Source organism: Microtus pennsylvanicus, chromosome 10 (genome assembly GCF_037038515.1).
Source record: "Microtus pennsylvanicus isolate mMicPen1 chromosome 10, mMicPen1.hap1, whole genome shotgun sequence".
Classification (NCBI taxonomy): Eukaryota; Metazoa; Chordata; class Mammalia; order Rodentia; family Cricetidae; genus Microtus; species Microtus pennsylvanicus.
Window position 1 is genome coordinate 88,778,781 of NC_134588.1, and position 24,941 is coordinate 88,803,721.

Genomic DNA, 24,941 nt, shown 5'->3' on the forward strand with positions numbered 1-24,941 from the left:
TAGGTAGCATTCCTGAATCCACGAAGGCCTTAGAGACATGAGCCCAACCCTGTCTCTACCTTGAACCACTGGGAGAAGGCAGAGAAGTGAGCATTTGCCTCCAGTTCCTAAGGGGCAGGGGGGAAAAAAAGCTGAGGCCATAGACCCAAGAACAAATTCAAGTCCCCAATCATCCCCTTCTCCATGGGGACATGGGAGAATGGCACAGACATAGGGAGAGAACAAATCTGTGCACCACGTACCTGGAAGATGTCTCCATAGCAACTGAAGCCATCACCACCAAAATGAGGGGGGCATGTACAAACCCGCTGACCTCCCCCAACTGCCTGGCAAGTAGCCTGGTAGAGTGAGGAACAGACAGTTAGTGGCCCCCATCCATCCATCCATCCATCATCCAAACACCAAGCTGGATACCATCTACTCTCATCTTTTTCTCCTTCCGTTATCACCTATTCCCCACCCTTTACCTGTGCCGCCACTAAATTCTTCAGCTATCCTGCCTGTGTTCAAAAAGCCCTTTCAGTAGCCCTGCTCCAGTACCACAGAGCACTCGATGAGGGATCATCCCACCAGTAGAGACTTGGGGAGCTAGTGCTATACGGCCACAAAGGTAACCCTGACCTCAGGAGCCTGAGTTTTTGAAAGCAGGAGGGGCAAGGCCTGAGGAGTGTCTGGGAAAGGCAGATACTGTGGGGTATGAAAGTCAAGGGACAGCAAGGAACTAGGCGGGGCCAGAGGAACAAGGAACGGGGTGGCATGGGGCAGTGAGAGGGGCTGGGCAGGTTGAGAGGCTCTAGGAGGGTCTAAGGCCTTAATAACACAGCACAAGGGCTTTGTCCTGTGATAGAATGAGGGAGTGGTGTCAGGGTTTGGAGTTTAGGGAGATACAAGTGCTAAGGACAAACGTGCCCTGCTGCAACAGCCCTCCCCAGAGAGCCTCCCCAGGGCCTCAAAGCCCTTGTCCCCTCTTACCAGGCCATGGCAGCCACCGTTGCCCACCCTGCAGGGGTCGATGGGGCTGCACTGGTAGCCGTCTCCAGCAAAGCCCAGCTTGCATGTGCATCGACTCTGGGGAGGAAGTAACAGAATTTTATCCCACACCACAGGCCCCATCTCCTCCTCTGATCCCAAGGAGATGGGCCCACACCCCAGGCGAGCTCTTGTTGTCTTGTCCTTGCAGATCTGTGCTCTGGAACCCCAAGGAGAAATCAGCTCTTGGGGTTAAGACTGATCAGAGATGGTACTGGCTGGATGCTTCTGTGCAGACTCAGCACCACCCTAGACTCAGAACCCCCGTCAAGGTCATTGGCCTGAGGTCAGTGTCTTCTGGCAAGTGGGCAGGGATTGGCCAAGACCAGCCCCTGGAAGGGCACTGGGACCCCACCTCCTTTCCTGTCACCCAGTCAACTGTTCTGGTCTCTTCCCCTAATGGACAGGCCTTTGGGCTTGTCTATACTGCAAGTAAGCACAAGTGAGACCCTCTTCCCTGATAGCAACTGTTGTGTGTGTGTGTGGGAGGGCATCTATATCTAAGCATTCAAAACCTCAGTTCTGAGTTTTCTTTATCTTTCTTTCCTTTCTTCCTTTCACAGGGTCTGGCTATGTAATCCAGCCTGGTCTTGAATGTGAGATCCCCTGCTTCTGCCTCCTGAGTGCTCCCAAGCTCCTACGGAGTTCTAAGTTTTAAGGCTCTGGATGGGGTTCAGGGCTTTACCCCTTATTCCAGCCTGATTTTTTTTTTTTTTTGGTTTTTCGAGTCAGGGTTTCTCTGTGGCTTTGGAGTTGGAGCCTGTCCTGGAACTAGCTCTGTAGACCAGGCTGGTCTCGAACTCACAGAGATCCGCCTGCCTCTGCCTCCCGAGTGCTGGGATTAAAAGCGTGCGCCACCATCGCCCAGCCCAACCTGATTTTTGTATTGACAATACTCTACAGACTGCTGACTCAGAGGCCACCACAGAATTGAAAGAACAGGGCCGTGAAGGGGCTGACTCTGAGCCAGCCAACCTAACCTCCCTGCTAGTACAGTAGATATTCTTTAAAAACTATTTATGTATGCAAAATTATTTTACATGCATGGATATTTTGCCTACATGTATGTGTACACCATGTGCCTGTCTGGTACCTGTGGAGGCCCGGAAAGGGCACTGAATCCCCGGTGACCAGAGTTACAGACAATTGTGAACTGCCATGTGAGTGCTGGGAATCACCTGGGTTCTTAGTAAGAGCAGCCAGAACTCTTAAGCACTGAGCCTTCTTTTCAGCCCTGATTTATTTATGCTTAATTTTTATATATGGGAGTTTTGCCTGCTTTGTGTCTGTGCACCGCACGCATGTAGTGCCTGCAGAGGCCAGATGAAGGCATCAGATCCTCTGGAACTGGAGCTATACAGTTGTTAGCTGCCCTACGGATGCGAGGAACCTAACCCAGTCCTTTGCAAGAGCCACAGTGCTCTTAACCACGGAGCCAGCTCTCTTCCCCCACCTTAGATATTCTTTTGTTTTATTTTGAAACAGGGTCTGTTATGTGTCTCTGTTCTGAGATTCTCTATGTACACCAAGCTGGCCTCAAACTCACAAAGGTCTACTTCCCTCTGCCCCTTGAATGCTGGGATTAAAGGCGTGCACCACTGTGCCTGGTCCGTGCTAGATTTTTAAATATTATTTATTTATTTAGGTTTTGCAAGGCAGGATTTCTCTATACTTTTGGAACCTGTCCTGGAACTAGCTCTCTTGTAGACCAGGCTGGCCTCGAACTTACAGAGATCCGCCTGCCTCTGCCTCTCGAGTACTGGGATAAAGGCATGTGCCACCACCATCACCTGACTCCATGTTAGATATTTTTGAACACTTGCCAGAACTCGGGTTCATGAACCTCAAAATGCTTTAAGATCCCACAACAAGTAATTTGAGCCTAGACTGTGAAGTTCCAGAGATAGATTACTGTAGATTATTCTAGAAGTGTGGGACCTCTAGAGGCAGGTTTCCTCTTGTCTTGCTTGGTATCGTATTCCCCAGTGTAGGAGAGAGCTTGCCCCATAACACATATGGAGCCAGGGAACACACGAGTGACCAGTATCAGGGTGCAGGACTTCGTCTGCACCTGTGGGTCCAGACTCTGAGCTCGGAGTAGATGTTCCTGAAGTCAGAGTGGGTGGGGGCAAATCCCCAGCTGTCCTTCTGCTCCTCACCTGTCCAGGGCCCACGTAGCTGCAGAGAGCATCCACATGACAGCCACCTCGAGTGTCCAGCCCACATTCGTCAATGGCCACACACATGCGGCCATCCCCACTCCAGCCTTTGTGGCAAACGCAGCGGTGGGTGCCCAGGTCTCCAGGGATACATTCAGCCTGTGTGGGTTATGAATAAGTGGCTCCGGGTACAGGGCCACGGGTGGAGGCCAAGGAGCCCCATCCTGCATCTGGGTCAGAACACTAGGGAAAGGGTAAAGAGAGAAACTGACATTCTCTGAGCAGCCACCACGGTCTGGGTGTGAGCAGGGATTGCTGCGTGTGCAGGAGAAGCCATCACCTTCAAAACCATCGAGGCAGATACACCTGGGATAGAGAGGAGAGGCCCACTTGAGCTTGGGGAAGAGGCTGGAGAATTATGGCAGGACACAGAGGAAGGCAGAGTCCTCACCTGGCCTTGCCCTCCTGACTGACGCAGCGAGCATGCTGGTGGCAGAGCTGAGCCAGCCCTCCGGGACTGCAGTGTCCCATGGACTCATTGCAGAAGCGGCCTTGGAAGCCAGGGGCACATGTGCCGCTCTGGCACACTCCTCCGCTGCCAGGACGGTTGTCACACAGACCGTGGACACAACCACAGTCTATGGGGAAGAAGTGGGAACAGAGAAATTGGACAGGAAGTAGGACTTGATGCCAGCCAAGATTGGTTTTGCAAAGGGGCTGGAGAATGGAGTGGCTAAGAGACTTGACTTTGTTATTTGACCCTCTATTAGGGTACCTAAATCATAGCTCATTCAAACTCGAAGAGCAGATAAGCAAACTATGAAGGAGGCCATTTTCTTGTTTTTGTTTTTTCTTTTTTAAATATTATTTATTTATTTATTATGTATACATTATTCTGTCTGTTTGTATGCCTAAAGGCCAGAAGAGGGCACCAGACCTCATTACAGATGGTTATGAGCCACCATTTGGTTGCTGGGAATTGAACTCAGGACCTTTGGAAGAGCAGGCAATGCTCTTAACCACTGAGCCATCTCTCCAGTCGCTGTTTTTGTTTTTTCTTTTTTTGGGGGGGATTTTTCAAGACAGGGTCTCTCTGTAGCTTTGGAGCTTGTCCTGGAACTAGCTCCTGTAGACCAGGCTGGCCTCGAACTTACAGAGATCCATCTGCCTCTGCCTCCAGAGTGCTGGAATTGAAAGTAGGTGCCACCATAGCCTAGCTTTGAATTTTTAGTCACATCATTCTAGCTACTCTGTCTCCAATCTCACTATGAGACAGTCTTGTTTAAAACGTGCTTGCTTTAAGGCATGGTTTTCTCTTGGTGAAAAAGGCAGTATCTATGCCTGTTCTCCAACTGGTACTACTCCTTGGGCCAGCATTCCGCTTAGGGCCCTCTTCCTCCTTGGGAGCCCTTAGTCACCTTCGCTCCATTAAGAGCTTCTTTCTCTGGGAGGTGGCCTGGGCCCGGTCACTCACCCTCCTGGCAGTGCTCGCCGTGCTTGTTTGGGTTGGAGCAGACATGGCAGGCAATACCCTTGTAGTCTGGAAAGCAGAGGCAGGCTCCATTGCCCTGGACGCCATCGCTGCACTGGAAGATGGCAGGCACAGAAGGGGTCAGTCAAGGACATGGTCACCACAGGCCCCCCCCCGACCCTCTGAACCTCCCTTCCTGGTGGGCCCTGAACCCCTGTTTCCTGAGACCTCACCCTGTAAGAGACCTCCAAAATAACTTAAGCTGCCAAGCTGGCAGATAGTTACTGAAGGCACACAACCTTTTGTTTTGTTTGGTTTGGTTTTTCGAGACAGGGTTTCTCTGTGGTTTTGGAGCCTGTCCTGGAACTAGCTCTTGTAGACCATACTGGACTCGAACTCACAGAGATCCGCCTGCCTCTGCCTCCCAAGTGTTGGGATTAAAGGCGTGCGCCACCACTGCCCAGCGGCCCCGGAGGTTTTATGTGTAACTCAGACAGTAACTCCTGAGTTCTTCTGTGCAGGCACTAAACACTCAGTGCAGCACTGACATCTCAAAGTGTCAAAAGCAGAATACTAAAGAATACTGGCATTTGGGCGTGGTGGCACACATCTTTAATTCCAGCACTCGGGAGGCAAAGGCAGGTTCTGTGTGTTCCAGGCCAGCCTGGGATATAGAAAGAGTTCCAGGACTGCCAGGGCTATATAGAGATCCTATCTCAGAAAATAATTTTGTGTATGTGTGCACCTGAGTACAGAAACCGGTGGAGGCCAGAAGCACTGGATTATCAGGTGGTCGTGAGCCACCTAACATGGGTGTTGATAACCAAATCAGGTCCTCTGCAAGGGTAGCATGTGCTCTCCCCACTGAGCCATCTCTCTAGACCTGAGAGCAATAATTTCTAGTAAAACAGTTTGGTCCAACATCAACTACTTAAAGTGGGGAAGGCGAGACAAGAGAGAGTCAGGCCTGGTTCTGACACTGCCAGCCAGGGAAGGTATCAGCCTCATGACACCTACCAGGGTGGGGACTCACATTGCCTTTGCCATAGCAGGGGTTGGAGAAGCCCCCAGGACATTGTGTGCAGTCAGGCCCAAAGAATCCTTTGCAGCAGCCACGTTTCTGCAAGAGACAGAGCGTGTGTGAGCATCCAGGCCATACCAGATCCCACACAGGATGCTTCTGCTTGCTGGCCTCATCTCGAGAGCACAGGGATGGGTAGGAATCCCCCAGTGGCACCTCTTTAACCATTAGGATGTGGGGCGTAGTTCAGCGGCAAAGCACTTGCCTAGTATGTGAGACTTTGGGTTCTAGTCCTACCACGGACACAAAGATGAACAAACAAGCAAACAAAAAACCCAACAAAAATCCTTCCAAACTAAACAAAAAGAATGCCTGGGAAGGGAAGCCCTCCCCCCAACCCAACTTGGGAATCCCCCAAACAAAGAGGAAGTGGCCAGGGTCTTCAGAGAGTGCAGGCCTGCCCAGGCTCACTGTGATGGTCTGGTTGCAGTAGTGGGCACAGCCCTTCTTCAGCATGTTGAGTCCAGTTGGGTCATGGGTATAAACACACTCCTTGGGGAAGATATCCTAGAACACGCCATACGAAGTCAGTCAGCAGAGTAGGTGGGTTTAGGACATACTGAGCCTCCAGGTATGGTCTAGCCTCCCTGCCTCTACTCCCCACTGCAACTGACGTACGATTGGGATACTGGCAAAAAGGGATCCCCGAGGGCAAGGCTAGGGGTGCTCACCATTTTCACACTGTTTGGGGGGCATACACTGGTATTCAAGGCTTGGCAGTCCACACAAGTACCCTGGGAAGAGCAGCGCAGGGCAGAGAGAAAGGATCAGAGACATCAAGCAAAGATCCGAAGAAGGAGAAAGAGCCAACTGTAGAGAGGTCAGGAAAGGTGTTGGGAGGAAGCCTGTAGAGGCAGGTGGGCCACCAGGCTCCCCTCATGCAGGGTAGGCTTATCACCACAGCAGCTGATGGAATGAGTTGGACGCTTGTCGCTCTGATCTCTTCACCTATGTCCAACCGCCCTTGTGCCACAAGGCCCTCCCTCAGCAAGAGCTGAACTGTCACTGTACCATGCATTCAGAACTGTGAGCCAAAATAAGCCAGTCTCAAATATCCCATGATGGCAACCCAACCAGCGTTCTCTCCTGTCCGTGTGCTAGGGGCAGGGATCTGGGTACAGGGTGAAGTCTGGGTTCAGGGCAGGGCTCACTGGCACAATCTGGTGCTGCTCTTCATCACAGTGCTGGGGTAGGATAGGCAGGATGGTGGGGGGCAGCAGGATGCCTTCCAGCATGTGGATCACACCGTTGGCAGCCAGCACATCCACTCTCCGCACAGGGATGCCCGCAGGTCCCAGCAGGATGCGCCCCTGCAACACAGACCCCATATGCCATCCCCAGCCGGCCTTTGCTGCTCTGCTTTTGTCTGCTGTGGCTTTACTTCATACTTGTGGGACCTATGTCTATTCTCCTAGCCCAGCTGGGACCTTGTCAAGTGTCCTGCCCACTACGGTATTTGGAGCATGCTGTCAGGCATGAACAAGGCCTGCAGCCTTCTGATCCATGTGTGCACCTGTTCACTGATCTCACCTCCTCAGAGATATTCACAGTCAGGACCTGGTTGGCCATGGTGAGGACACGTCCCTTAGAGATGAGCTTCTCCACCGTCAGCTGGGGCAGGAAGACAGTGAGTGGTTTCAGATTGGATACTGGCCACACCTTGTACAGGTGATGCACAGTGACTCTGAGTCCCCAGAAATGGAGAAGGGAGGATGAGGACACTGAACCCCCAGAAAGATCAAAATCTGCAGTAGCCCCTGAAACAGGGGACACTGTGAAGTACCTGGCCATGGTTGTAGATGTGGTACCGTACCAGCTCCTGAAGTTTGGAAAGGCCCTGGGTGGGGGGGGATCGATTGCTTGAGGTTGATGGGGGTGGGGTGGGAGTCTAGCAACCACAGCCCATAGCCCGCCTCCCCTGAGAGCTTACTGATGTAAAAAGGTAGATCAGTCGACCATCTCGCAGGCTGTCTACAGCGTCATTGCTTGGGGCAAAAACTGTGAAGGGTCCGGGCCCATCCAAGATGGATGGAAGTCCACAGTTCTATGACAGCAGAATGAAACGTTTGGCTAGATCCTGGCCTCAGAGCTCCTGGCTCCTGCCACTGTCAGACAGGAGGGAGCTCCCCCTGCTTAAGGGAGACATGAGCGATGCATTGGTCCATAAAGCCCCGAGATTGTGAGGGGACAGGCTCTGGGAAGATGAGTGCACAGATTCTGGGGCAGTGAGCTGTTCTGGTCTGGAAGCCCAGCTAGGGAGAGCTGCTTTCCCCAAGCTCACCTCCAGGATCGTTTCAAACCGCGTGAAAGCCTCTGTGGAAGCCAGGATCTCGCTGACAGTTTTCTGCAGGTATAAGGGCCATAGGGCAGGATGAGGCTACTTCAGCCTCGGGAGGAGGAGGAGCCATGCTTCCACAAGCCAGAGCAGCCTCATGCCTGGATTTAAACACCATCCCCTAGGGCACAGGGTGGAGAAGAGCTTGCTGGCTCACCTTGGGGTCCCCTGGGAGTGGAGGGGGAAGCTGCCTCCGTAGGGCAGTGACCGTGTGGAAAACCCCGTTGGCTGCTACATAGTTGGCCTTTTGGATGGTGAACGTCTGTTGAGGCTGGTCTTCATACTTATAGGTGTATCTCTGATGAGACAGACACAGGACCACGTCCCCTATGCCAGCCCTCTGTCCTGCAGCTCCTTCCCACCCCCGCACATTTGTCCCAGCTCTGTCATCCACCTGCCAATCCCCTGGAGGTCCCTGTCATACCAGATGGTTGAAGTTGATGGTGATCTCCTGGCCAGCAAGCGTCCACCACTTGCGGGTATTCGAGGGCCCTACATCCTCCAGGATGTGCTCCCCTGCAATAATGTGCTGTTTACAGAGCTGCTGGGCGAGGGTCACCTGCAGGTACACAGGGACGGAGTGTTGGGTTAACCCAAACAGGCCAGCCCTCTGCAACTCCCCCTGCTTGAGTCACAGAGAGGAGAGGCCTTGCAGGTCTCTGTTTTCAGAGCATCATGTACAGGGAGACCTTGGCTTGCTCTCTGGGGAAAAAGAGCTCACATTCATGGTCCTGGAGGGGACAGAAGAGACGAAGAAGGACGGCACCAGTACAGTGAATGGACCCGATGTGGTAAGGATCTCCTGGCAGCCCTGCTCTGTAAGGGGGAGAAAGGTCACGTCAGAATAAACACGGGGAGCTCCAGAGGGGTGGGTCTAGATGCCTAGCATGGGAAGATACACTAGCGCTGGGACCAGTTCCCACCGCTATCCTGGCCTCACCCAGTTCTGGGGCAAAGAAACAAGAGTCTGTGCAGAGGCTGGCCCTCCCTCCCAGCTCTGTGGGACGAAGGGGTATTGTCACAAGTAGGCTGAAGGACACATACCCAGCATGGCAATGGCCAGTTTCAAACGCGCAACCATCAGGCCTATCTGATTGGCCCTCTGAACCTCATGGAGCAGGTGTCCGTAGCAGGCACGACCATCACCCACCTCACCATCCTTGCACACACAGCTGGAGACCCAGAGAGACTGGTCAGAGACATGACGGGCCATCTCCCTGGTCCTCCCCAGCCCTCCTTGCCGGGCCTCGAATGGAGGAATACAGCTGAGTACATTGCCCACTCCACCCTCCCTGCTCCATGCCCATTCCCACTTGACCCCTGTGCCCACCTGGTGGTCTTTCTATCAGCGGTCACCTGACAGGTGGCCGATTTGTCACAGGAATGTGGTTTGCAGAAGGCATAGCATCCCGCAGAAGCATCGTTGTTAAGACTCATCAAACCTGGCTGGCATATGCAGACAGCCTGGGCAAATGGCAGGGCCAGAAAGGGGTGGAGCATCCGCCAGTCAGAATTCAGGGAAACTGCTTGCATATGTCTCCCTCACACAGCCCTGCCACCCATCCTCAAAGACTAGGGTTAGCATTCTCCCCGCATCTTATAAGTGGGGCATCTGGGGTGACTTGCTCCGAGTGGAAAAGCAGGTGTCCTAGCTCACCTTGCCTGGATCCTTGTACAGACAGAGGGTAGAGTTGCTGGGGCAACCACCAAAGTTAGTGATACATGGGTCCAGGGGCAGACACACTTTGCCATCACCGTGGTAATTCTCTGGGCAGCGACACTGAGCCTGCCCCTTGGGATTCACTGAACATCGGGCCAGTGGGGAGCAAGGGGACAGCTTACAAGGGTCACGAGCTGCCAGGGCAGAGAAAGCCTAAGTGAGTTGAATTCCAGGAGCCTTCTCATCATGGTTTCCATCAGAGGAGCCCCAGGCCTTCTGCCTCTTAGGGACAGGTTTTGTTTTGTTTGTTTGGTTTGGTTTGGTTTGGTTTGGGTTTTTGTGCGTGAGTGGACAGACTGCACGTTCTGGTACAAAAGGCTCCCTTCCCAGTACCTCCCACCCACTCAGCTCTCCAAGTCCCCCGCCTCCAGATCACAGGCTTACCAAGACAAACGCCGCCCTGCTGAGTGTATCCGGGCAGGCACTTACAGGTGGGTGCTTCTGCGGAGCACTGGGAATTCTGGGGGCATCTCAGGCCCTGGCAGACTGGAACCTCTGAGAGGAGAAGTCACCGTGGAGGCTCAACCTCAGGTTGGGGAGGAAGGGCTCACAAAGCTCCATGCTCCACTTGCTGTGTGACTCCAGGCAGCTGCCCCACCTCCCTGAACTTCCAGACACTGGAAGCTGAGATGACACACTCCCAGACCTCTAACAGGCTGCAGGCCCAGGTCCTGCTTCTACTCAGACACTATCTGGCACCCAGTTGTCCTCCCCTGCTTTGGCCACAAAAAACCTACTGTCCCTCCCAGACAGCACTGCTCACCTTGGTCACAGCGGGTGCCCGTATATCCAGCAAAGCACAGGCATTTCCCATTCCCCCGTGGCCCATCGTTGCACAAGCCATGTACACAGCTGCAAACTGAGAGAGACACAAGAGCAAGTGGAACTCCAGCCTCGCCCAGGAACAGACGAGAACATCACTTCCTCTCCAATTGTGTATTTGGAATGTAGGAATAATCTTGGGAGTGCAGAGCCGTGGTACAGGATCGCAGGGAAAGGGGGAAGCCCAGAGCCAGGTGAAAGGGGGGGGACATCATGGAGGGCTTCCTGGAAGAGGCTTCCGAGATGACAAAGAGCCTCAGGGCATAAGGAAGCAAGGCAAGCATTCAAGGATGGAAAGGCAAGACTGAGGGGTTCAGAGGGGTTAAAGGCAGGCAGGACTGGCCTTACCAGGAGGCCCTGCAAGTTTACCTGATTGGCAGTCAGGCCCAAATCTGCCTGGGTCTCGGCACTCCTGGCAGGCTGAGCCGCTGAAGTTTTCCTGTGAATGCACAAAGTCAGTAGGGTTTCCCCAACATGCCCACCTTATCCCTGTTCAACCCTTACCTGACACACACAGGTCCCATTTCCAGCTATGCCATCCAGGCAGGTCCCATGGCCATTACACGGGGTCTCGGCACCTCCAGGGCACTCTGTGGGCCCCAAGAACTCAGTTTTTCTCTGAAATAGTCCCCTTACCTCTTCTTCCGGTCCCACCCCCTGGACAGCTAGTGCTAGGGAGCTAGGGTGGCTTTCAATGAGCGGTCACCAGGCTGAGGGCAGTATAGGTTCTTCTCAGACGAGAAGGTGGGGCTGGGGCAGAGAGGGAGCGGAGCGGCGGGCTGTCTCTTCCATACCATAGCACTGGGAACCCCAATAGCCGGGGCAGCAGGCCTTCTGCACCACGTCCTTCCAGCACTCCTGGCTACAGCCACTTAAGGAGACCAGAGAGCCCCCCAGCTGCACCTCATAGCTAGGAGAGAGAGGAGGCCGGTGGTGAGGTGCTGCATACTTCCACCGTCCTCACACTGAGCTTCAGGGATCATATCCACACACCTCTGGCCTCTCCATCTGGCCCATGGCCGAGCCCAGAGCTTGGCATATAGTAGGTGCCCGGGAAGCCCCCGGGACACAGGTGTGCGGGTTAATGATACTTTGTCTGCCCCGACCTGGAGGTCAGTGAGGTTCCTCTGGGTCCCCTGCCACCCTTCTGAACGTGGGAAGGAAGCGGTGTGCCCATACCGACAGTCCAGGAGTATCTTCTCTGGGAAGTTCCGAAACCAGCCTAAGGGACACAGCCGCTTCCTGACAGCTGCGCACGCGGTGCAGGGTGAGTGTGTGACAAACTTGGTCTTCACGTCACAGCGTTTCGACCGCACCTGGGCCGTAGGCAGAACGCACAGTGAGGAAGGGGCCCAGACCCTGGTCTAGCCCTGAGTCCATACTGGCTACAGCAAGACCACGATTTCCCCTCTGTTCGGTGGGAACGAGGCCGGGGAAGGTCTTGAGAAACCTCCCTATGAGGAGTTGCTAATGCCACATCCTGTCTCCATGTCCACGGCTGAAAGTCTTCAGGACTTTATCTTCCGACAGGAGAATCATTTCCCTCTAAGGTGAGGAGATGAAGGCGAGGTAGCCCTTTGCCAACCTGGTACAGGGACAGGATGTGAAGCAGGGCCTGGTATACATTCATTGCATAGAATTCCTTCTTGCCTCTTTAGTCCAGATAGACACGCAATAAGCCTCACACTGTTTGCAAGAAAACAGTGACTTCAGCTGTGTGTCATGGTGCACGCCTTTAGCCTCAGCACTCAGGAGGTAGAGGCGCGTGGATCTCTTTGAGTTGGAGACCAGTTTGGTCTGCAGAGGGAGTTCCAGGACAGTCAAGCCCACACCGCCTGGGGGTGGGGAGAATACAGTGACTTCATCTTCAGTCTGTCACACTAGGACAAGGCTCAAGCTTCCAGCCAAGCACCAGCCATGCCCTAAGCTGAGGATCTGGCCTGATATGTTTATGCTGGGCAGCCCTGATGCCAGTCATGGCCCAAGGCCTCACCTGCAGATAGGGACCCAGAGTCCAGGCAATGACAGGCAGCGGGGGCAGCTGGCAGAACAGGACCCAGGATGTTCAATTTTATTTCTGTTAATAAAATACCCTGATAAAATACTTAGAGGAGTATTTCAGATCAGACTTTCAGGTTATAGTCCATCATTGCAAAGAAGTCGAGGCAACAGGAACTTAAAACAGCCAGTGATACCACAGCCACAGTCCTTTTTTTTTTTTGAGACAGGGTTTTTCTGTGTAACACCCTAGCTGGCCTGGAACTAGTTTGAGGCTGGCCTTGAACTCACAGATCCACCTGCTTCTGCCTCCCCAGTGCTGGGATTAAAGGTGTGTGCCACCACCGCCAGGCTCACATCCACAATCTTGTAAGCATAGGAGAGCCACAGCCAATGTCTTAGTGCTCAGAAACCCTGTGTAGGAAATGGTGCCACCCACAGTGGCTGGGCCTTCACATGTCAACTGACATAATCCACATCATCTTCCACAAACACACTCAGGCGAACCTGATCTAGGAATCCACAGACACACAGAGGCCAACCTGACCTAGGCATCCCCAGACACACACAGGCCAGCCTGACCTAGGCATCCACAGACACACACAGGCCAGCCTGACCTAGGCATCCACAGACACACAGAGGCCAACCTGACCTAGGCATCCACAGACACACACAGGCCAGCCTGACCTAGGCATCCACAGACACACAGAGGCCAACCTGACCTAGGCATCCACAGACACACACAGGCCAGCCTGACCTAGGCATCCACAGACACACAGAGGCCAACCTGACCTAGGCATCCACAGACACACAGAGGCCAACCTGACCTAGGCATCCACAGACACACACAGGCCAACCTGACCTAGGCATCCACAGACACACACAGGCCAGCCTGACCTAGGCATCCACAGACACACAGAGGCCAACCTGACCTAGGCATCCACAGACTCACAGAGGCCAACCTGACCTAGGCATCCCCAGACACACACAGGCCAGCCTGACCTAGGCATCCACAAACACACACAGGCCAGCCTGACCTAGGCATCCACAAACACACACAGGCCAGCCTGACCTAGGCATCCACAAACACACACAGGCCAGCCTGACCTAGGCAATCCTTCACTGAGACCCCCTTCCCAGGTGAGTCCCAGCCGTGCCATGCTGACTACTGAAACTACTCCCACGACTTGAACCTGAAGGTTGTAAGAGAGTTGGCCAGAGTCAGTGTCTGGTTGAAGGGGCAACAGAACCAAGGCTGGGATGAAAAAGAGCAATGACCACGTGTGGCCTGCACAGCAGCAAGAGATGGGGAGCGGCTGGGGGCCAGGCTGACAACAGCCAGCTAAGCTTGAGTGAGCAGAGCTGGGTGTGGCCCCAGGACCCAGCTAATGAGTTGCTTGTTGTTTTTAAGGTTACTTGTTTATTGTTTTCTCATTTGTTTGTTTTGAGACAGGGTTTCTTTAGGTAGCCTTGACTGTCTTAGACCTCGCTCTGAAGACCAGGCGGGGCTTTGAACTCAGAGATCCACCTGCCTCGGTCTCCTGACTGCTAGGATTAAATACATATACCATTACAGATGGTTGTTGTGCAGGCAGAACATTGTATACATAATAAATAAATAGATCTTTAAATAAATAAATACATACATACATATACCACTACCACCACCCAGTAAATTTATTTCTTAAAGCTTTCATATATGTTTATATTGCATGTCTCATGTAGCCCCAGGCTGGCTTTGACTTTCCGCCCCTCCTACCTCCATGTCCACCTGTTGTGTGAGTTACCACACTTGGCTTCAGTGAGTGCTTTAAAGCGACACTGTGTAGAGACCTGAGTCCGGGCAGAGGTGGGGCGGGGCGGGGTGCGTGAGGGCATCACTTGAGGGTGTCATGCTGGTGGGGGTGGAAGGTGTGAAGAGGCCCTTCCTGCCTCCATCCTGTCGTCCCAGGCAGAGACAGCAGTCTTCCACTGACCTCCACTGAGGACACCTTTAGGGCCAAAGAGAAGCTACAGGCTGTACCCTGGAGGGCAGACCGAGCTCCTAGCTGTGAGTGACAGGCTCGGAGAAGGAACGGCTTGGAGAAGCCACATGTTCTCTTCTTGAAACTGCTGACCACACAGTACTGCAAAGGGGTGCACCCAGAATCCCTCTCCTAAAATGAGCTACACATGAGTGACTTCCCAAAACCAGAGAAAAGGAAAAACACTTTCTTTCGGGGGGGTACAAAGTCCCAGGCGCCCATCCCTGCTGCTGTGATTTCTGCTCAGCTCTGCGGTCTAGCAAGAGGGAAGTTACTCAGCACAACCTCAGAACTGGCTGCTTGGGTCCTGATGTTAGGTTTGGATTCGTCATCACAAAGTCCGTCTTTGCAGAACCAGGGCACAGCTGGGAAACTGAACGACTTAGGCTCAGGTTCAGGGCCTGTGCTGGCTGACAGTGGGACCCTCCAAACCACTTGCGGAGGCAGAGGCAGGCAGAGGTTGCAGTGAGGCCGCCACTCGGATCAGGACAGTAGGATGCTCTGCCGGGCTTGGGTAATGCTGTCGCTCAGAGTGAGGGAGGGCGGAGGGGGGTGGGGGAGCTGGAGCTTTGTGAGCATGTGTGAAGTGGTGATGTGTGGATAAGCCAACTGCCAAATCAGCACCTCTCCCGGGACCACACCCTAGAAAGGCATTCAAATCGGCCTTGATCCAGCTGAGAGGGATGGGGTTGGACTTCAGCTTTCTGGGGGGCACCTTGGGACCTGCTAGAGCACTCAGTTCAGGGTTGAGTTTACAGTATCTGTCTCCTGTGCAGGTGCTGCTGGGGAAGCCGAAGAGACATGAGCTATTAAGCCCAATAGTAAGGCGAAAGAAACTCCCCAAGCTGGGACCAAGGTCCTGAAGAGGCTCTAGGTTGACAGCCTAGAACCTAAACCCCATAAGGCAGGAAGGGCTCCTGAGCTGCCCCCAGCCCTGCTCCTCTGGATTACAGGAGACTGGACAGAGCTGGGGGCTTGGCGATGCCCCTGCTTTTGTACCTTGACAGTGGACCCCAGGTTTATGCCGATACCAAGTAGTCCCTGGGCTTCTAGATGGACATATGCTAAGATCCTCCCTCAGGGAGCTCTGGGCGCCTCCACTGCCCAAGCCTGCTGTGCCAAGCCCTCTTGCCATCATCTTCGTTGGCTATGTGACCCAGGGGTGCCTTTCCCCATCCTGGCTGCAGCGTGTGTCTCACGTCTTATAGGGTGAATGACTGTGAGAGAAAGAAAGGGCATTTCTACTACAGGGGCCTTAGGACCTCTTTGGTCCAGGCTGGCTGGGCCCCAGTCCCAGAATTACAGACTCAGGACTGTCTAGAACTATACCAAGTCTGACAAAACAAACAAACAAACAAACAAACAATCAACAAGCCCTCCAATCTGAGGTCTCTCACTAACCTCTGTCCCCACTGCCCAGAACACAGGTGACAAGGTGATTTCCAGCCAGACACACCCCAGGAGCTGGTGGTTTTTCCACCATCATGCTCCCCCGGTGTCCCACCTGCCCCTCCCAGCCCTGGCCTGGCCCTGAAATCATTTCTCCCCCCATGGAACCACAGGGAGTGTAAAGACAAAGAGCCCCACAGCTACCTGGTGACAGATCCCCTCTCTACCACAGGAAATTTTGAAACTGCTCAAGAAACAGATGAACTTGGTCTCACAAGGGAATCTCCCTTGCCCAGCTACAGATCCAAAGCTCAGTCTCTGCAGTCAGGGTGTGGAGCTCTTCCCAAAGCCCAAGCAGCAAGCAGCCTCCCTACTATGGGATGGGGAGACTTAGGAACAGGAACAGCAGCCTGGCACTCTTGGCCGCAGGGACCTCTTATCCACACGGTGCACCCACATGGGGACTTGCAGGCCTGAGCAGCAATCACAGGCTGCGGTCTAGACTGCGGTTGTAGTGGGGGCAGCTTGTAGCCATCCTTCACTAGCCTTGGATGCCCAACAAAAGAACAGAACAAGCTGGCCAGAGGTTGTAAAGACTGAAGAGGCCATGCCCAGGGCTGGCCAGGGGCAGTTCTGAGACCTAAGACAGGCTCAGAGCTGGTCACAGGCACATGTGTGGCCAGGTTCTGAATGAGTCTCTCCAGTTAGAGTTCCTAGAAGCTGGGTAGTGATCACATCTAAAAAGCCCCAGGTAAGGACCACATAGACGATGGCCTTAGTCTGGGTGGAGAGGCCAGGAGGATGGGGCTTGCTCTGTTCCCGCTCTCTCACAGGCTGGGGAAACCAGGATGACTGCCCATACATAGTACACAGTTTGCCAAACATAGAGATCAAGCTGCTGTAGCCTTGAACTTCAGGTAGAACAGCCACAGACTTCAGCCTGGGGAGGTGGGACACCAGCCTGGCAACCTGGGCCCTCATGGACGTCAGACAGGTACCAGCTGCTTTGATAGCGCCCACCCCATACACGCACCAGCTATGCAGGCTCCCTCCCTGGTCCCTGAGACTGATTCCACTCACCTTCTGACCTCCGATGAAGTTGGAGCCTGCCAGGCAGAAGATCAAAAAGCAGAACAAAAGGAGAATCCTGGATTCTGCCATGGTAGGCAGATCCGCTGTCTGAGAGAAAAACTGTGTGGAGACAGAGGTTGCAGTGGCAGGCCGTGCGTGAGCTCCAAGAGGCAGGCATGAGGAAGGAGGCAGGACGGGGTGGGTGAGCAGTCGCTTTAAAAGCTATCCGTCAGCTCACCCCCACAGGAACCCACCAGGATTTCCTCCTGCGTATCAGCAGCCTGCAGGCGGAAGGGAAGACGCTGGCCACTGACCCCCACGTGGACGACCTGGGCCCAGTTCAGGCCTTCCTGGCCCAGGATCCTGACATCACAGTCTGGAGGTCCAAAGCAACCATCAGCCACCTGCCTGGGGCCTAGGGGAGATTCTGAAGCAAATTCAAACACCGATAAACAATTTTCCTGCTTCTGTCAAGCCGGGTTTTCATTCAGAGCCTTTGGGGTTCTGGTGGCTGGCTTGGCTAGGAGGTAGTGGGGTGGCCCCTGTTCTGGGCTGGCTGCCCCTGGACCAGCTGCCTCACTCTTTCCCCCAACATCAGTAGAGGGAAGTGTTAGGGCCAGACTAGCCCCCCACATTGTTCTTCTCTCACCAGCCTGCACCACTCTTGGCCCTCATGGCCCCCCATCAGCCCGGCTCTACAGGTCCCCCTCCCCCGACTGCCTGCCCTCCCCCCACTGCCTACCACACATCAATCCTTTCTATGCCTGTGGTGGGTTTCTGTGATGTCTCCAGCTCCGCTCAGATGTCAGAGGTGACTGACAGCCACAGCTCCACAGCCTAAGGAGTTTCTTTAATCTTTTAGGGATATCCACTTAGGCAAACCCATAATTCATAGGTTCAAAGTAGAAAAGAATTTCAGGAGTGGCCAGTATGAACTAGAAGTGAGGTTTTACTAAAAGCAGTGTTAAAGAATTAAAGCACATTCAAGAACACGTGTGCAGGCTTCTCAGTCACCACTTATTAAAATACTTAAGTTTTTGGGGGTTTGCTTTTGTTTTGTTTTGTTTTCCGAGACATGGTTTCTCTGCGTAGCGCTGGCTGTCCTGGAATTTGCTCTGAGGACCAGGTTCGTCTCAAGTGAATATCTGAGTTTGGTCTCCTGAGTGGCGGGATTAAAGGAGCGCACCACCAACACTTGGCTTTAATGTGTATGGGGCTTTGACTGGACTTTGTGTTTCCCACATTCTTGTAAAATTTTTCTATTCTGCCTCTTGGCCAGCTGGGGCTTTTCTCTTAAAGTAAGCTCCAGGGAGCAGGGCGCTGGTGGCGCAGGCCTTTAATCCCAGCACTCAGAGGCAGAGGCAGGCAGAGCTTTGCGAGTTCAAGGTCAGCCTGGGCTACAGAGTGAGTTCCAGGACAGGCTCCAAAGCTACAGAGAGAATCCCTGTCTCGAAAAATAAAAAACAAAAAGTAAGCTCCAGGGTACCTGCTGCTTCCCTTCCAGGCAAGTGTGGGGTCTGGTGTTGAAGCCATTGTTTGGACTAAAATCTCTTGCTGTGCCCAAAAGACCAGGCACTTGGATCTCAATTGCAGCATGTGTAAGGGACCTTAGCTGCCACCCAAGCCTAATTTATTTGTTTTATTTATTTATTTTGGTTTTTTCGAGACAGGGTTTCTCTGTGGTTTTGGAGCCTGTCCTGGAATTAGCTTTTGTAGACCAGGCTGGTCTCGAACTCACAGAGATCTGCCTGCCTCTGCCTCCCAAGTGCTGGAATTAAAGGCGTGCGCCACCACAGCCCCCAAGCCTAATTTGAAAGTTCTCTGTGCCTTTCTGTCTCCTCTAAGTCTTGTATGGTTTGGGTCTGTCCAACTACTGTTCTTCAGTGCTGCCTGATTAAAGAGTTAGGTTTCCTTTGCTCTGATAAATTCTGCTGTATTTCACTAGTTTATGGCTGTGTGTGTCGGGCTGCAGGTGCTTTGCTGCCTACACCCCAGCCCCGGTCTTCCTTTATATGAGGGTTCAGAGCACTTCCGTGACCCGACCCCAGGCTTCCAGGCAACCTAGGGCTTGGCTTCATCCCCCTCGGCACTGGCCATCAGTGGCCACTGTCCTATTTACTAGTTCATTTTTTGTAGCCCCTGGAGTGTCAGCTGAGAAAGAGCAGGGGTACCATCTTGGCCAGTACAGATGTGTAAAAGAGACACAGAATAAAATGAAGATAGTTGATTTACTATTCCTGTTATTGTTAGAGGATGTAGGCTCAGAACCCCGGGTAGTTGAGCTGAGTTTATGCTTCGGATCCAGGCTCCCCCAGGAGGAGAGTGGGAGGCGCAGCTACTTGTTACTGCTCTCTCTTACTTGCTGTATTTTCTGTTTCTCCCCGGCCCCTTCCTCTTCCTCCCTTCTCTGAAACAAACTTCCTTAGAATTTACAGCATAGCTCAAACTGGTCTCAGACGCTTGACCTTCCTGGGATTATAGGCCTGAGTCACCAAGCCTAGCTTCTTAATTTTTTTTAAAAACAAGGGTCTTGCTGTCTACTCCAGGCTGGCTGGGCTCTCATCATCCTGCCCCAGCCTCCTGCTTACATCAGGGTTATAGGTGTGTGTGTGGTTTGAATAAAAATGCCACCCCCCCATAGCCCCACAGGGACTGGCACTATTAGGTGTGTGGCCTTGTTGGAGCAAGTGTGTCACTGGCTTTGAGGTCTCGGACGCTCAAACCAGGCCGGTGCCTCACAGTTCTCCCTGATTCTGTGACAGATGTGACTCTCAGTTATTGCTAGCGTACCTGCCTGCAAGCTGCTGTGCTTCCCGCCATGATGGTAGCTGTAAGCCAGCCCCAATCTAATGCTTTCCATTAGGAACTGCTGTGGTCGTAGTGTCTCTTTGCAGCAATAGAACCCTAGGACAGCTGCACCATCACCCCCTTCCACTCGAGTGGATGCTGTGTGGTCCTGGCGCCCAGGGCCACATACTTCCCTGCTCTTCCTTGGCGGGTCCCACCCTGCCAGTGTGTAGGGCTAGGCTGGCCTTGGAGGTCTGGCTGGTGGGCATTAAGGGGGAGAAGCCCTTTCCGGGAACTCTTTTGACTTCCTTCTCTTTCCTCTACACTCACACCCTTTCTGAGGGCAGCAGGGTCTCCATGCTAGGGTTTACTCTGACGACAGCCAAAAAGAAAAAGAAAAAAAAAAAAAGAAAACAAAAACCCACCACTAGACTAACGAACTGGGGAGCAGCAGTGTAGAACCTGACCCAGATGAGGCGAGTGGGGAACAGGCCCTGCTTTAGTAGTGGGAAACGGTGGAGGAAGGGTGGGACTCAGGGGTTGATCATCCATGAAACCTGGGGTCCTACTTTGCAGGGTCCCTCAGGTAGCTGCTGACTTTCAACCTGACTAGAGGCAGAGATAAGCCGGAGGCTCTTCCTGCCACTGTCCATAGCCCCGCCCACTTCCTACTGCCACTCATAGGCCATCTTCATCAGACCCCTGGTCGTACACAAATTAGCAACCCCAGTCTCCAGGCCTTACCCTTAGACTAAAGCTTCAAGTGGGCGAGGCCCAGATGCAGGACACACGGAGGAAGGGAAAGAGGTGGAGGGGGGCCCCGAAGAACTGCGTGGATTATTCGTTGCCTGGCTCCAGGTTTGACCACAGTCAAACATGGCCCTATCCAGAGGTCCCCCCCCCCCCCGCCCCGTCTGTAGTCTCCTCCATACTGACCATGCCCTTGGTTGAAGCCCCAGTTATCTTTGACCTAGAAGACCCAGACTGTGTCAAACTCCACTTTATTAGAATAGAGAAAATAGGCAACAGGAATTATGCTTGGTGCTGGCAGCTCTACGTCCCCTGCACCAGCTCCTCTTGGCCCCACGGCCTGGGAACTCCCCATAGGACTTCCTCTTGTCTGGACCTGAGGAAGCCTCCATTTTGGAAAAGCCCACAAAATGGGAGCTTCCATTGTGTATTCTGCTACCAGCTTCGTAATTAGCAGCAAAATGCCCACAACAACAGCAACAGCGGACTGGACTCAACACTCTAGGAAAGGAGGTGGAGGTTACCAGGTTCACAGAGCCACGCGTTCACAAGAGCATCACAATCACGGACAAACAATGCTGTGTGCCTGGCTGTACCATGTCAGAGGCAGGCACAAGGGAGGCTGACGGCACAAGGACACTCTGGTGGGGCTGGCATACTTCTTCCCAGCATTAGGAAGAATGAACACAACACACATGTTCACATTCTCTGTGGGAGCTGTATGGGGGCCACGGGCAATCAATGTATAGAATCCAGGGAGGGGAGAACACCGTAAAAGGAACACAGAAGGCCGGCTTCCTTGCCCCCACGGGCACCAGACCAGACCACACACAACAGGTGGCCAGGACTGTTGTGGCCTGCACTAGCCAGTGAGCTCCACAGGTAGCTCCCTGCCACAAAGGGCTTCCCACTGACGTGCTAGCAGTGAGATGAGCTTTTCTCGGCTCTCAGCACTGGGGACAAACACCTGCCACTGGACCTCCCGGCCCTGGCCAGCCCTGCCAGGATAACCTGGCATTTCCCCAAAGTGGTCCAGGGTGACGCTGCCCATGAGGTCGTGACCCTGCATGTCATCAAACACAAGAGTGAGGGCCTGTGGGTAGGGCTGGTAGCCCATAAGTACCCGGTCCAAATCCCGGACACGGCGGCCATCATCTAGCCGGTATCTGTCCCTCTGTGGTGGCTCTTTGGCAAATTCAGGCAACGGATAGTGAATATAGTCCTCATCTAGGAGAAAGATCTCAGCACTGGTGAGCAGGAGTGTCTTGGGGCGCAGCGGGCCCCTGTTCCGTCCAGGCTTTGGTGTGACCACCTGGAAGGCCTGGATATACAGTAAGATGCTGAGGGATGGAGCCTTTCCAGGATCAGCCAACTTCTGTGCCACGATATAGGTCAGGTCCCCAACCTCTTCCTCACTAGGGTAGGTGAACTTGACACGGCTGGAGTGGATCAGCTCATAGTTCTCCATTTTTCCTACAGGAAGAGATGACATTAGGGCTGTAGCCTGAGCTAGCCTTTGGTGGGGTTAGAAGCAACAGCAGCCCCACACCAGCCCTAGACTCTAAGTGAGAGGTAGCTAAGGGTGCTCCAGGGCTGAGAGCTACCTCCTGGATGGAGTCTGCCATGGAAGAGGCCCACATAAAGCCCTGGCCAGCTCGGCAGATGCAGTGAGGGCTCTGGAGTGGACAGGATACCTGTGTTCTTGTCCCCAAATTCTGAGTAGAAGTCCTTGTCGGCAGGCTCGGGTGAGGGCGTGCGCTCCAGCGAGGACAGCACGAGCATGAGGTGCTGGAGGAAGCAGTGTGTCAGGTAGCTGTCACGAGTCAAGCACGTGACCACTTGCGCTGGGGAGGAACCTGCACAAGAAGGGGCTGGTCACAGGTACAGGCCACCACTCCCATCCCCTGCAAAGTCCCTGCCCAGAAAACCAGGACCCAGAGGGTCCGTGTAGGAGAGCATCATGGACCCAGGGAAGTGGCCATATCTCAGGCAGGAAGGGCTGAGACGTTTTTCTGGAAGGGATAGAGGCATTAGGGGAAGAACTTAGCTTTCTCTCTTCAGGAAGTGTGAGTCAGAAACATCCTGCCCCTAGGCTGAGGGCCCACTCTGCTGCAGTTAGGGTTGGCTGGCTTCTGCATACCCGCCCCCCACGTCTATAAACCCTGGTATGGGAGTCCTGCCACCTCAGCAGTTCCTGGAGCCGCTTCCTCCCACTCGAGTACCTGACTTGTGAGTGGACATAATGTGTCTAGTGATAATGCACCCATGTGTTCGAGGTAGAGGCCCACTGACGACACTGGCCTTCACCCAAACTGGGACAAACCACACTGGGTCACTTACCAGTCAGCCGGAAGTACTGGTCGAAAAGGCCAACATTGACTGACTGCAGGTCACTGAGCTTGAACACAAAGCACTGAGAGATGTGGAAAGGACTGTTGATATAGTCCGTGTTTTTCTGATGCCAGAAATCTGTGGTGGAGAGAAGAGGCCAAGGTTAAACATGTCCAGTGGGAGTGCCACCTGGCAAGGAGCCACCACCACCTGCACGCACAGAGGACTTCAAGAGACCTGGTGTGGGTACCAGCATCATCAGCTCAGCGGAGTCACCAAATCACTGGATGAGACTCCCACTGAGATCCAAGAGACAGAGGCTGTCATATCCCTGCGCGTGACAGTCAGTGCCCAAGCACTCCCTGGCATGGCACACCCATATCTAACCTTAGGGAAGTACTGCTGTCACCCCTTCCTCAGATGAGGGACTCTGAGCACAGAGCTGCCACCCAAGTCCACAGCTGGCTTTTATGCTGCCCCTGCAGGCCGGAGTGCCTACCCTGGAGTGGTTCTGAGAAGTAGCGGCGGAGGCCATCATGCAGCACGAAGTACACAGCCTTGGTGGAGAGCAGCACACAGGCGGTCACCTCCAGTCCTGGGCTCTGGTAGAACACCACTGACGACCACAGGAGGTGCCTCAGCTCCTCGTTTTCAACCTGGGTACAGGGGAGCAATGTGGGAGCCTGTAGAATGGAGTGAGGCAGGCCACACCTTCCTTCCTCCAAGACCACACTTGAGTGCAGACTCCAGGCAGCCCATCCCTCCATCTGTGCCCGCCTTCTACTGTGGTGACTCCTGGTCTTAGAAACTGCTCATGGACTCGGATGAGGAGGGACAGGAAGCTCATCGCAAGCAAACTCAGAGCAGAGAAGAGATGAGAAAAGGAGGTGTTTGTGCCTGCACCAGGGCTACACAGAGTTAGATATGACAGGGCACACCTGATTGGGAGGTAAGTGGCAGACCATTTGACCAGATCCTCAACCCTGTGAGCAAGTGGAGATGATGACCACATGATGTCAGAGAAATCTGGGACCTAAGGATGTCCCCACACAAACCCTGCTCTACCCTCAGACTGACTGGTAGCACAGCAGAGCCTACAGCTTTCCCCACACAAGTGCCAGGCAGCAAGAGCAGCGCCTGGGCCAATACCTCAGCAATGCTATTGTGGAAGAGATCAATGATGGCGCTCCCCTGAAGACTGGCAATGTGCTGGAGCGACGGGCAGACTGGCAAGTGAGAAGGGATCTGATTCTCCTCAGATGTGGACTGGATCAGGCGCTCGCTTGGGTACTGGGCAGGGGCCTCAGCTTGTGCCAGGGTCTCTGCTTGTGCCTCCGCTGGAGCTGGAGCCTCTGCAGGAGCCGGAGCTGCAGCAGGAGCCGGAGCTGCAGCAGGAGCCGGAGCTGCAGCAGGAGCCGGAGCTGCAGCAGGAACTGGAGCTGGAGCCGGAGCTGCAGCAGGAACTGGAGCTGGATCCGGAGCTGCAGCAGGAACTGGAGCTGGAGCTTCTGCTGGGGCCTCCTGTGGTCGCTGCTCATCACTACATCTCCCAGTGACCCAAGAAATGCCAAATAAACATGTGAACCCACAGAGATTCATATCTATGCACATTAGAGTGTAAAGGTCAACTGTATGCCATGTGCTACCCTTGGAGGCACTGGGAGACCTACTTCATCAGGTTCTTCATGGGAGGACCACACAGCAGAGGGAAAGTGTCAGGCCCTCTTCTTCAGCAGATGTGGGCAGAGCAGACCCCCCCCCCCACGCCAGGGCTGAGCCGACCATAGATATGTAATAAAGACTTTGGCTCATGGACTCAGTTTATTTTTTTTTAAACTTATTTAACTTTATTTTATGTGCGTTGGTGTGAAGGTGTCAGATCCCCTGGAACTGGAGTTATAGACAGTTGCAGCTGCCATATGGGTGCTGGGAATTGAACCAGGGTCCTCTGGAGAAGCAGCCAGTGCTCTTAAT

General features: G+C 53.7%; 2 protein-coding genes across 2 annotated transcripts in view; both read right to left on the bottom strand.

Annotated features, from left to right (window-relative positions):
* Stab1 (stabilin 1) overlaps positions 1 to 17,297 on the bottom strand; it is a 29,373-nt gene extending 12,076 nt beyond the window's left edge. The window contains exons 1-28 of the mRNA XM_075989011.1: positions 17,109 to 17,297; positions 11,797 to 11,933; positions 11,412 to 11,527; positions 11,122 to 11,207; positions 10,987 to 11,056; positions 10,559 to 10,654; positions 10,180 to 10,290; positions 9,733 to 9,929; positions 9,406 to 9,539; positions 9,120 to 9,247; positions 8,797 to 8,891; positions 8,500 to 8,634; positions 8,233 to 8,373; positions 8,022 to 8,084; positions 7,671 to 7,784; positions 7,524 to 7,577; positions 7,271 to 7,351; positions 6,892 to 7,050; positions 6,412 to 6,474; positions 6,152 to 6,247; positions 5,693 to 5,779; positions 4,663 to 4,774; positions 3,640 to 3,826; positions 3,461 to 3,554; positions 3,189 to 3,347; positions 973 to 1,068; positions 243 to 338; positions 60 to 107 (exon numbers count right to left, since the gene is read on the bottom strand). Coding sequence (XP_075845126.1) covers positions 60 to 107; positions 243 to 338; positions 973 to 1,068; positions 3,189 to 3,347; positions 3,461 to 3,554; positions 3,640 to 3,826; positions 4,663 to 4,774; positions 5,693 to 5,779; positions 6,152 to 6,247; positions 6,412 to 6,474; positions 6,892 to 7,050; positions 7,271 to 7,351; positions 7,524 to 7,577; positions 7,671 to 7,784; positions 8,022 to 8,084; positions 8,233 to 8,373; positions 8,500 to 8,634; positions 8,797 to 8,891; positions 9,120 to 9,247; positions 9,406 to 9,539; positions 9,733 to 9,929; positions 10,180 to 10,290; positions 10,559 to 10,654; positions 10,987 to 11,056; positions 11,122 to 11,207; positions 11,412 to 11,527; positions 11,797 to 11,933; positions 17,109 to 17,189 — 3,036 coding nt within the window. The 5' untranslated portion in view covers positions 17,190 to 17,297. The remainder of the gene's footprint in view (positions 1 to 59; positions 108 to 242; positions 339 to 972; positions 1,069 to 3,188; positions 3,348 to 3,460; positions 3,555 to 3,639; positions 3,827 to 4,662; positions 4,775 to 5,692; positions 5,780 to 6,151; positions 6,248 to 6,411; positions 6,475 to 6,891; positions 7,051 to 7,270; positions 7,352 to 7,523; positions 7,578 to 7,670; positions 7,785 to 8,021; positions 8,085 to 8,232; positions 8,374 to 8,499; positions 8,635 to 8,796; positions 8,892 to 9,119; positions 9,248 to 9,405; positions 9,540 to 9,732; positions 9,930 to 10,179; positions 10,291 to 10,558; positions 10,655 to 10,986; positions 11,057 to 11,121; positions 11,208 to 11,411; positions 11,528 to 11,796; positions 11,934 to 17,108) is intronic.
* Positions 17,298 to 20,871: 3,574 nt separating this feature from the next.
* The window catches only part of Nisch (nischarin), a 35,431-nt gene continuing 31,361 nt past the window's right edge, over positions 20,872 to 24,941 (bottom strand). The window contains exons 17-21 of the mRNA XM_075989013.1: positions 24,117 to 24,507; positions 23,467 to 23,623; positions 22,977 to 23,105; positions 22,331 to 22,492; positions 20,872 to 22,109 (exon numbers count right to left, since the gene is read on the bottom strand). Of these exons, the coding sequence (XP_075845128.1) occupies positions 21,499 to 22,109; positions 22,331 to 22,492; positions 22,977 to 23,105; positions 23,467 to 23,623; positions 24,117 to 24,507 (1,450 nt within the window). The 3' untranslated portion in view covers positions 20,872 to 21,498. The remainder of the gene's footprint in view (positions 22,110 to 22,330; positions 22,493 to 22,976; positions 23,106 to 23,466; positions 23,624 to 24,116; positions 24,508 to 24,941) is intronic.